The following is a 12,701-nucleotide window of genomic DNA, read 5'->3' on the forward strand; positions in this document are numbered from 1 at the left end:
TATCTCGAAATTTTATTTCCATAAATTCATCCACCATTTCTGGTTCTTAAGATATGTCTGTTTCACATAGATACTTGCACCTTGAGGGGAGAGGTTTGCTACAACGTTTGTTACTGTTTGTACTTTGTCTACCTGTGAGTCTTTTTGTTAATTACAATATACTGTAAAAAAATTCTTATGTGGGTTGATTTATGCACTGATCTTTGGGTTATTAGAGATCACATTAACATACATTTGACCAGACACTAGTATTTTATTTCCTGTAGGTCCCTTTACCAATCTGTCTTTAGGTTTTTGGACCCATTAACATTATCATGTACTGGTACCATCTCATAAAGTGAGCATCAGTGGGGAGGTTGAATAATTCCATGTAATCTCTAGAATTCTTTTGTGTTATTTTTCCTAGAAGATTCTCACTGACAAACACTTATGGTCCCTTTCCATCTCCTTCCCCAGGCTGATTGGCATAAAGTGGCACTTAACCCAAGAAGAAAATGTATAGGTTGGACTGAGCCAACTAGGGGATGGGATAAGGGGCTTATGTCCAGGAATCCGGGAAAGGGAATAACATTTGAAATATAAATAAAAAATGCAATAAAAATGTATTAAAATGATATAAAGAAGTGATTCAGTTTCTATAGCAAACTACAAAGGACTCCAGTGAAATAATGGAATAACACTAGACAGGAACCAACACTAGTTCTGGGAAGATTTTTCTTCTGTTAATCTTAAACTCTGGCAGTTACTGAAATCAATATCAAAACTGATATTTCTTTCTCTTTACATAGGTTAAACAAATTTTCAGATAAATATCTTTGATAAGATTAATTGCAGAATTTTTGAAATCATGAAATTAATAGCCAATATTACGATTGGAAATTTGGATTGCATTCTTTTTATTAATAAATTCTAATGAAATATAGAACTTAATTCTTTTTAATTTATACATATAATTGTTTCCAACCTAGAGGACATGCCCACTATAAAAGGAAAAGAAAAAATTTTCTAACTTCCAAAATAATGCCACTTCTTGAAAATTTCATCAACTCATTAAAGGTAATAATACATTATAGTTTTTGTCTGAAATAATTTTGATTCCTTTTACTCTTTATTTTAATTTTAATAAAATGTAACTTCTTTTTACCTTTCATCTGGAACAATTACCAATTTCTTCCACAATTTCCTTATGGCATTTTTCATGTCCTTATTCCTAAAAGTGTAAATGATAGGATTAAGCAACGGAGAAAGCATGGTGTAAAATAATGCCACCATTTTGTCAAAGGAGAAGGCACTGTGAGGCCTTGCATATATAAATATACATGGGACAAAGAACAAGACCACAACAGCAACATGGGACCCACAAGTAGACAGAGCTTTCCATCGTCCTTCAGAACTCTGTGATCTCAGAGACATCAAGATAAAAGCATAGGAGATAAGCAACAAAACAAAGACTATGATACAGATCAACCCACTGTTGGCCACCACGAAAAGACTAAAGATGTGAGTGTCAGTGCAGGCAAGTTCCAGTAATGGAAATAAGTCACACATGAAGTGATTGATGACATTGGGTCCACAAAAAGGTAGCTGCAAAGTGAAGATAATTTGTACAGTAGAATGTAAGAATCCTCCTGCCCAGGCCATCCCTACCAGAGTGCCACAGAGCTTCCTGGTCATGATGGAAGAGTAGTGTAAGGGTTTACAAATGGCCACATAACGGTCATAGGCCATGGCTGTCAGAAGAATCATCTCGGCCCCACCAAAGAAGTGTTCAACAAAAAGTTGTATCATGCATCCTTCAAAGGAGATGGTTTTTCTCTTGTAGAGAGAATCTACAATCATCTTGGGTGTCATGGCAGAAGAAAAGCTTGCATCCAGTAAAGACAAGAAAGCCAGGAAGAAATACATGGGACATCCCAGCAGTGTAGGGCTATAGACAATGGTCACCACAATCATCATATTGCTCCCAATAGTTGCAATGTAGACAATTAGACATATAATAAATATTAGTTTTTGAAGATTTGGATTCTGAGAAAGCCCCAGAAAGACAAATTCCATTACAAAACTCTGGTTTAGCATGATTTCCAAAGAAAAGTTGAATGCCCAATAGAGGAGAACATATAATGTGGCAACGATGATAAACATTTGCTTCAATTTACTTTATGGTTTTTTGGTCATCAATAATTTATTAAGGCCAGTTCCAAAGTGCTTTCAGTGATTTAGTTTCATTGGGAATATAAAACAATAGAAAAATTTCAGATTGATAATTGAAGATCAGTCATACTTAAGCAGAGAAAATTATGTAAATCTTAAAATTCAGAGCTCTCTGTACATGGCAAATAAAACAGTTCCATGCTATAAAAAAGAAATGTCCAGGTATAAGAAATCTGCTCAGCTTCTGACATGTATTACATGTCAGACTTGAAAGTATAACAAGGTTCTCTGTGGTACTTGTGCACTTTTCAAACTTAGTTATCTGGGAATCTAGTAACACTCCCTACACACAGGATGATTACTCCAATTATTTCTACTTGTGCACACAGGTGAAAAGAATAAGTGAGTTCTCCTTACAAATAATACTGACATGAATCAATCAAAAAGCACATGATTATGAATATAAGTACATGCTCACATGCTCATACCTGCTTGTTAAAAATAGGAAAACCAAAAAATACTATTTAAAAATTAAAAATAATTCCAGTTGATGAATTCTACTTGAAGGCAACAGAAATTACCTAACTATTAATATGACTAATAAATATAAAAATTGTACATTAGTTTCTGTCCTCAAGAACCTGATTTATTTCTTCCAGGTGTCTGTACAATAAATTCCAAAACTACTTATAAACTATAACCAAGAAACAGGGAGAATAAATAAATTTAAGCAGTCATAGGTTCACCCAATCGTTATCATAGAGAAAAGTCAATAAATGACTCAGGGCATGGGTAGGGCTAAAGCAGGAAAGAAAAAGGTGTAAGATGTTGAAAGATCAGCTGCTGGCTCTTGCTGCTGTACCCAAGACAAGATTTGCTATTTGTCCAATGGCTTGGAGCAGATTTCTTAAAATTCTCAAAGCTTCATGTGACATTTCTGTGGATGAACTTGATAAAAATGTATCTCAATTGTTTCTTAAGGGAATGGGAAAAGTTATACCATCAATACAGTCAGAATATCAGGAGAAGACATTGAGAGGTGAGCACATACCCTACAATCAGAAGGATGACATTTTAGTCCTAATTTCAGCTTTACTAATGATGACTTAAATTTAATTTTTCTATGTTTTAAAGGGTTTAAAAAGAATTTGTCCAGTTAGATTGATAAAATACATATATTTTAAATGAATTACACATTTATTTTTGAGATTATAATATAATTACATTTCTCCTTTACCTTTTTTGCTACCCTCCCTATACTACTCCTTGCTATCTTTTAAATCATGGCCAGTATGATTATATATATATGCACACATGCCTAAACGCCTGAGCACACACACACACACACACACACACACACACACATATACACACACACACACACACAGAAACACACACACATACCTTTTTCAATATGGGCAATGCTAATTGTATTTTTTTATAGGGCTGAGTATTTAGTATTAGAAGCTACTTTGTGTTAGATAAACATTTTGTGTGCTCCTCCAAGACAAGACTTTTTTCCCATGCTGAATATTCTTTAGTTTTTTTTGTAGTGCCTATGTAGGATTGAGGCCTTGTGGACTTTTCCATGTTCCCTTGCCATACCATCCATTGCCATTCTTGTTCCACCCAGGTTTAGGGAATTACATTGGAATTCTTTATGGCTGAGAATCAGAAACTACTAAAAGACACAAACTCACAAACATCTCTCCGATCATCTGGCTCTAATAATCTTTCCACCCACTCCTCAGAAATATCCCTGGGCCATTAGTATGTGAGTGCTGTGTAGATAAATTCATCCAGATTGGGATCAATAACTCTGCATTTTTATTGACTGTGGCTTTCTGCAGTGGTCTTTGTCCTTTACACAGAGAAGTTTCCGTGGTAGTAGGTCAATACCTCTGTATTAAACCAGCATTATCCCCGACAGTAATTTAAATATCTGTCCCTTTACCGTAAAAAAAATTAATGAAGTGTCCTGAGACAGTCCAGATAGCTTCACTGAATCATGAAAATCAAATTAAGTGGGAGAAGGGAAAGAAGGAAAAACTTACATTCATTAAATAAGTATTATCACCTACTCACTTTTGTAAGTTTGCATAATTTAAACTTATTGAAAATAAAAACTAATTTTAACAAATGTTTATTTTTCACTATCAAACACCTAGCAATGCCAGTGTGCTCAAGTGGCAATCAATATCACTTAACAAAGTAAGCATTCTACATCCTCTTCATAAAATGCATAAAATATAGACAGTAACACAGATCAAGTTTAGAGTCATTAGAAAGTGTACTAGACAGTTATGCAATCACATCTTACAAAATGTGTATTAATAATAGAAACTATTACGCTATTATATCAGCACCAATTTAAGTATCTTCATAAAAATAAAAAATTATTAACATAATAAAGTATATGCTTTAAAATTATGCAAAGTTCAATTATAACTCTAAAATTGCAACAAAAATGGCTCGTTCATTCAGTTGTTTTATAAAGCATATGAGCTACTATTCTAGACTCATAAACACGTTTAGAACTACGACTTAAAGACTTATAAATGTGAAGTGAGGTAGGGAGTCAGATAATGGAAGACAGTGTAGTACAAATACTAGCAAAAGTGGGAGCTGCCTAAAATAAGCATGGAAATATGTTCATCTGAGTTAATCACTTATTCCTCGCCCATCCAGGTAGGGATATTTCTTTATGTGACTATCTGGGAAGCACGACCTCTTGCAGTTTCAGTTCCGTCTCTCAGCTTTCACTGAAGCTCTGATGATTACCCCAAATCCTTCTATTTTCCTAATCTTATTGTTTCTGGAAAGGGTGGCTGTGATAACATTTCTGTGTTTCCACAGGTGTTCATTCCTGACTATGCCTGCTGCCTCTCCTGTTGTCTTGCTGATTCCTGTCCTTTAAGGGCGACCCTAAACCGTGACTGGCACCAACATAGTGCAGGGCTTCAGCTGTTCCATCCTCCTGAGCATTCTAAGGCAGGAACCGAGCATTATTCCAACACTGTAAACACTCTTAGGGACACTAAGCAGACACATTTACCTTGGAATACTCCACTCTGGGACATGTCATTCTTCTTACCTGACCATCCATTCCTGTGACGTTGTTGGTGTGCGGTTGTGCACATGGAAAATTTCATGTTGTACATTATTATATATAAAGATGAGAAAATTCCATAGTTCTATATGAGGATTCCGTAGACACTCTCTGAAAATTCACTTTTTAATCTTAAAATTGAAGAAGTGATAGAAAATGGAAATATGCTTTTCAATAATTCTGTTGGTGACGTAAAAGAAAGTATGTGATTGTAGCAGTTTAGCTCATTTGTATTTATAGATAAAATTTAAATGTAGTATTTTTGTAAAACCTGTAAGAATGACTGCTTCCCTCCCCACTTTAAAATGTTGATTATTTTAAAATGACTGCAGGTTTTCTTGCATTTTCATTATGCATCAAGGACTGTTGTATGGTTTCATGAGTATTGTTTTACTTCTCTCATAGCAGCCATACTTTATGCACTGCAGTCTAATTAAAAGTCTCCTCTTGAACGGAATAAAAGAATTCTTAACCCCACTGTGTCAATTTCCTAATTGCCCAGTGATGACACTCTCCTGTTTTATATGGGATAGGTCTACTCAGTTTCTGGTCAGACTCTAAGGCTTCCTTTAATTTTTCTGCTTATCTTAGATAAAGACAGGCATCTTCAGCAAAAAAAAAAAAAAATGCCCCTCAAATGCTGTCTGCACTGTAGTATCAAGGAAAAACAAGAGAAGCAAAACTTTCCTTACTGATTCACAACAGGAATTTAAGAGTTTTCCATGGGATCTGAGAACACATAGCCCCACCCAGCCCAGGACTTGGAAACTTTCCATCATCATGATTTCCCATAACATAAATTTGATTGGTGTTTCTTCTTCACTTGTTTATAAATATACATGTCCCCAAAGAATTAGAAGTTTTTTTTTTCTTTTCCTAGAACCTCTGCTTTCAATTTTAAGATGCTTCCATATAAAAGAACTGAATTCTGAGACAAGGTTAAATCTTTCCAAAAAAAAAAAAAAACAAAAAAACAAAAAAACAAAAAAACAAAACAAAACAAAATAAAACAAAAAAACAAAAATTTCATGAACAGCTGAATGCATATTAAAAACTAAAATGCACGTTTATACATGGAAATACTTGCCAACTGTTCAAAATATTATGTTTTAATTCCAAAAAGATTTTAGAAGTTTTATTGGCTTTAACACAAATGTAAAAATTTGGCAATTAATTTATCTCTATTCATATAGAGTTCATTAGTGCGTGTTAGAGTTGCATTCAACTAGAACCAAAGGATAAGAAAAACCGTGTGCTTAATGGAATCATTCAGAACAGACTACACAAGGAAAAATATGTGATTTGTTCATGAACAAATATTTTATTTTACTTAATTTTCCTACCTCATAAGAAAAGGCAGAATTGAGGTGATTCCCAGAAGCATCCTTACTTTAAAAACCTATTGGATTGAACTGAGCATTGAATTCCTACTAAAAACAATTTCTGAATATTAGAAAACTTCTACAGCATTTGCATTTAATTATTTTTTTCATTGAGTCTAGTTGAATTATATGAATCATCATGCAAAACAACCAAACAATGAAACAAAGAAAACAAAACAAAATAAACAGACAAAAAACAAAACAAAACAAAACAAAAAACAAAAACAACCAAAGCAGTCAACTACTAATAAACTTTAATATTTGTTAACCCCAGTTCCCAATCCCCCAATACTACATATTTCTGCTCAATTTCCTGACCCTCAGGACTTCTCTCCTGTCTCTTCCCATACTTGATCCTGTCCCTTTCCCCCATTTTCCCTCTCCCCACTCTTGCCCTCTCAGGCCCCTCCTTCCCTCTACCTCCAGTGATTATTTTGTTCCCCCTTCTAAGTAGTATTGAAGTAGCTATACTTTGGTCTTCCTTATTAAGCTTCTTTTGGTCTATGTGATTTATCGTGGGTATTTTGAGCTTTTGGGCTAATATCCACTTATCAGTAAGTGCATAAAATGTGTGTTCTTTTGTGACTGGTTTACAAAAGATGATATTTTCTAGTTCCACCTATTTTACTAATTTCATAAACTCATTTTTTTTTGATCTTTATTAAATTGGGTATTTCTTACTCACATTTTTTTTACTCACATTTCTAATGTTATTACCTTTCCCGGTTTCCAGGCCAACATCCCCTTAACCCCTTCTACTCCTCCCCTTCTATATGGGTGTTCCCTCTCAAACCTCCCCCATTACTGCCCTCCCTCCAAAAAATATGTTCACTGGGGGTCCAGCCTTGGCAGGACCAATGGCTTCCCCTTCTACTGGTGCTCTTCCTAGGATATTCATTGCTACCTATGCAGTTGGAACCCAGGGAGACTCCAAGTATACTATTTGGTTAGTAGCATAGCCCCTGGACGCTCTGGTTGGTTGACATTGTTTTTAATATGGGTCCCAAACCCGTTCAAGCTCTTTCAGTTCTTTCTCTGATCCTTCCAAGGGGGTCCCGTTCTCAATTCCATGGTTTCCTGCTGCCATTCACCTACTTATTTGCCATATTCTGGCTGTATCTCTCAGGAGAGATCTACATCGGTTTGGTCAGCCTACACACCTTTGCTTCATCCACCTTATCTAGTTTGGTGGATATATATATATATATATATATATATATATATATATATATATATATGGGCCACATGTGGGTCAGGCTCTGAATGGACGTTCCTTGAGTCTTCGTTCTAAACTTTGCTTCCCTATCCCCTCCCAAGGGTATTCTTTTTCCCCTTTTAAAGAAGAATTGAAGCATCTGCATTTTGGTCATCCGTCTTGAGTTTCATCTGTTCTGTGCATTTAGGGTAATTCAAGCATTTGGGCTAATATCCATTTATCAATGAGTGCATACCATGTGTGTTTTTCTGTGATTGGGTTACATCACTCAGGATGTTATTTTCCAGTTCCATTGATTTGCCTATGAATTTCATAAAGTCATTGTTTTTGATAGCTGAGTAATATTCCATTGTGTAGATGTACCACATTTTCTGTATCCATTCCTCTGTTGAAGGACATCTGGGTTTTTTCCAGCTTCTGGCTATTATAAATAAGACTGCTATGAACATAGTGGAGCATGTGTCTTAGTTATTTGCTGGGACATCTTTTGCGTATATGCCCAAGAGACGTAGGTATAGCTGGGTCCTCAGGTACATCGATGTCCAATTTTCTCAGGAACCTCCAGACTGATTTCCAGAATGGTGGTACCAGTCTGCAATCCCACCAACAATGGAGGAGTGTTCCTCTTTCTCCACATCCTAGCCTGCATCTGCTGTGGCCAGAGTTTTTGATCTTACCCATTCTGACTGGTGTGAGGTAGAATCTCAGGGTTGTTTTGATTTGGATTCCCTTATGACTAAAGATGTTGAATATTTCTTTAGGTGCTTCTCAGACATTTGGCATTCCTCAGATGTGAATTCTTTATTTAGCTCTGAACCCCATTTTTAATTGGGTTATTTGTCTCCCTGCAGTCTAACTTCGTGATTTCTTTGTGTATTTTGGATATGAGCCCTCTGTCAGTTGTAGGATTGGTAAAGATCTTTTCCCAATCTGTTGGTTGCAGTTTTGTCATAACAACAGTGTCCTTTGCCTTACAGAAGCTTTGTAGTTTTATGATATCCCATTTGTGGATTCTTGATCTTAGAGCATAAACCATTGGTGTTTTGTTCAGGAAATTGTCTCCAGTGCCCATGTGTTTGAGATTCTTCCCCACTTTTTCTTCTATTGGTTTGAGTATATCTGGTTTGATGTGGAGGTTCTTAATCCACTTGACTTAAGCTTTGTACAGGGTGTTAAGAATGAATCTGCATTCTTCTACATGCTGACCTCCAGTTGAACCAGCACCATTTGCTGAAAATGCTCTTTTCTCCGTTGGATGGTTTTTGCTCCTTTGTCAAAAATCAGGTGTGTGGGTTCATTTCTGAATCTTCAATGCGGTTTCACTGATCTGTCTGCCTCTCTCTGTACCAATACCATACAGTTTTTATCACTATTGCTCTGTAATACTGCTTGAGTTCAGGGATAGTGACTCCCCTGGAAGTCCTTTTATTATTGAGGATAGTTTTAGCTATCCTGGGATTTTTGTTATTCCAGATGAATTTGCAAATTGTTCTGTCTAAATCTCTGAAAAATTGGATTGGAATTTTGATGGGGATTGCATTGAATCTGAAGATCACTTTTGGTAAAATGACCATTTTTGTTATATTAATCCTTCCAATCAATGAGGATAGGAGATCTTTCCATCTTTTGAGATTTTCTTCAATTTCTTCCTTCAGAGGCTTAAGGTTCTTATCATACAGATCTTTCACTTGCTTGGTTAAAGTCATACCGAGGTATTTTATTTTACTTGGAACTATTATGAAGGGTGTCATTTCCCTAATATCTTTCTCGGGCTTGTTTCTCTTTGGGCAGAGAAAGGTTGCTGATATATTTGAGTTAATTTTATACCCAGCCACTTTGTAGAAGTTGTTTATTAGCTTTAGTAGTTCTCTGGGGAACCTTTTGAGATCACTTAAATATACTGTCATATCACCTGCAAATAATGATGTTTTGTCATCTTCCTTTCCAATTTGTATCCCTTTGATTTCCTTTTGTTGTCTGATTGCTCTGGCTAGAACTTAGAGAACTATATTGAATGAGTAAAGAGAGAGTGGGCAGCCTTGTCTAGTCCCTGATTTAACTGGGATTGCTTTAAGTTTCTCTCCATTTAGCTTAATATTAGCTGCTGGTTTCCTGCATATGGCTTTTAACATGTTTAAGTATGGGCCTTGATTTCCTGTTCTTTCCAGGTCTTTTATCATGAAGGGGTGTTACATTTTTCAAATGCTTTCTCAGCATCTAATGAAAAGATCATGTGGTTTTTTATCTTTCAGATTGTTTATATAGTGGACTACGTTGATGGTTTTCCATATATTAAAACATCCCTGCATCCCTGGTATGAAGCCTTCTTGATCATGTTGGATGATTGTTTTGATATGCTCTTGGATTCGGTTTGCAAGAATTTTATTGAGTGTCTTTGCTTCAATATTCAGAAGGGAAATTGTTCTGACTTTCTCTTTCTTTGTTGGATCTTTGTGTGGTTTAGGTATAAGAGTAATTGTGGCTTCATGGAAGGAATTCAGTAGTGCTCCATCTGTTTCAATTTTGTGGAATATTTTGATAGTGTTGTTATGAGGTCTTCTATGAAGGCCTGATAGAATTCTGTGCTGAACCCATCTGGACCTGGGCTCTTTTTGGTTGGGAGACTTTTAATGACTGCTTCTATTTTTAGGAGTTATGGGGTTGTTTAAATGGTTTATCTGGTACTGATTTTACTTTGGTACCTGGTACCTGTCTAGGAAATTGTCCATTTCCTACAGACTTTCAAGTTTTGTTGAACATAGGCTTTTGTAGGAGAATCTGATGATTTTTTGAATTTCCTCTGATTCTGTTGTTATGTCTCCCTTTTCATTTCTGATTTTGTTGATTTGCACATATTCTCTGTGTCCTCTGGTTAGTCTGGCTAAGGGTTTATCTATCTTGTTGATTTTCTCAAAGAACCAGCTTTTGGTTCTGTTGATTACTTCTATGGTCCTTTTTGTTTCTTCTTGGTTGATTTCAGCTCTTAGTTTGATTATTTCCTGCCTTCTACTCCTCCTGCATATATTTGCTTCTTTTTGTCTAGAGCCTTTGGGTGTGCTGTCAAGCTGCTTATGTATGCTCTCTCCTGTTTCTGTCTGCAGGCACTCAGAGCCCTGAGTTTTCCTCTTAGCACAGCTTTCATTGTGTCCCGTAAGTTTGGGTATGTTGTATCTTCATTTTCATTAAATTCTAAGAAGTCTTTAATTTATTTATTTCTTCTTTGACCAGGTTATCATTGAGTAGAGCATTGTTCAACTTCCATGTATATGTGTACGTTCTTTCCTTATTGTTTTTGAAGACCTGCTTTAGCCCATGGTGGTCTGATAGGACTTATGGGATTATGTCTATCTTTCTGTATATGTTGAGGCCTGTATTATGACCGATTATATGGTCAATTTTGGAGAAAGTACCATGAGGTGGCGAAAAGAAGGTATATCCTTTTGTTTTAGATGTCCTATAAATATCTGTTAAGTCCATTTTGTTCATGAATTTTCTTAGTCTCTCTATGTCTCTGTTTAATTTCTGTTTCCATGATCTGTCTATTCATGAGAGTGGTGTGTTAAAATCTCCTACTATTGTGTGAGTTGCAATGTGTTCTTTGAGCTTTAGTAAGGTTTCTTTTATGTATGTAGGTGCCCTTGTATTTGGAGCATAGATATTAAGGATTGAGAGTTCATCTTGGTGGATTTTTCCTTTGATGAAGTGTCCTTCCTTATCTTTTTTGATGACTTTTGGTTGAAAATCGATTTTATTCAGTATTAGAATGGCTAATCCAGCTTGCTGCTTCAAACTGTTTGCTTGGAAAGTTGTTTTCCAGCCTTTTATTCTGAGGTAGTGTCTGTCCTTTTCTCTGATGTGTGTATCGTGTAGTCAGCAGAATGTTTGGTCCTCATTGTGTATCCAGTTTGTTAATCTGTGTCTTTTTATTGGGGAATTGAATCCATTGATGTTGAGAGATATTAAGGAATAGTGATTGTTGCTTCATGTTATATTCGTGTTTGGATGTGATTATGTATGTGTGCTTGTCTTCTCTTTGTTGCAAAATGATTAGTTTCTTGCTTTTTCTAGGGTGTAGCTTGCCTTCTTGTGTTGGGCTATGCCATTTATTATCTTTGTAGCACTGGATTTGTAGAAAGATATTGTGTAAGTTTGATTTGTCATGGAACATCTTGGTCTCTCTATCTATGCTAATTGAGAGATTTGCCAGATACAGTAACCTGGGCTGGCATGTGTGTTCTCTTAGGGTCTGTATGACACCTGTCCAGGATCTTCTGGCTTTCATAGTCTCTGGTGAGAAGTCTGGTGTAATTCTGATAGGTCTGCCTTTATATGTTACTTAAACTTTTTCCCTTACTGTTTTTAATATTTTTTCTTTGTTTTGTACATTGGGTGTTTTGACTATTACGTGACAGGAGGAGTTTCTTTTCTGGTACAATCTATTTGGAGTTCTGTAGGCTTATTGTGTGTTTATGGGCATATCTTTCTTTAGGTTAGGGAAGTTTTCTTCTATGATTTTGTTGAAGATATTTACTGGTCCTTTGAATTGGGAGTCTTCACTCTCTTCTATACCTATTATCCTTAGGTTTGATCATCTCATTGTGTCCTGGATTTCCTGTATGTTTTGGGCCAGTAGCTTTTTCGGTTTTACATTATCTTTGACAGTTGTGTCCATGATTTCTATGGAATCTTCTGGTCCCGAGATTCTCTCTTCTATCTTGTCTCTTCCTTTGGCTTTCTATCTCCAGGGTTGTCTCCCTTTGTGCTTTCTTTATTGTTCCTATTTCCATTTTTAATTCCTTCAACTGTTTGATTGTATTTTCCTGTAATTTTTTCATGGATTTTT

The 12,701-nt window shown here is 35.8% G+C and overlaps 1 protein-coding gene across 1 annotated transcript; it reads right to left on the reverse strand.

Annotated features, from left to right (window-relative positions):
- Positions 1 to 1,140: 1,140 nt before the first annotated feature.
- On the reverse strand, positions 1,141 to 2,076 carry Or4c124b (olfactory receptor family 4 subfamily C member 124B). The gene has a single exon (NM_001000628.1). The coding sequence runs from the start codon at positions 2,074 to 2,076 to the stop codon at positions 1,141 to 1,143; it is 936 nt and encodes a 311-aa protein (NP_001000628.1).
- Positions 2,077 to 12,701: the final 10,625 nt, after the last annotated feature.

Source organism: Rattus norvegicus, chromosome 3 (assembly GCF_036323735.1).
Source record: "Rattus norvegicus strain BN/NHsdMcwi chromosome 3, GRCr8, whole genome shotgun sequence".
Classification (NCBI taxonomy): domain Eukaryota; kingdom Metazoa; phylum Chordata; class Mammalia; order Rodentia; family Muridae; genus Rattus; species Rattus norvegicus.

Bases quoted from the DNA above. Each gene is read 5' to 3' on its own strand.
- Or4c124b (NM_001000628.1), bottom strand. From the start codon at position 2,076: ATGCTAAACCAGAGTTTTGTAATGGAATTTGTCTTTCTGGGGCTTTCT.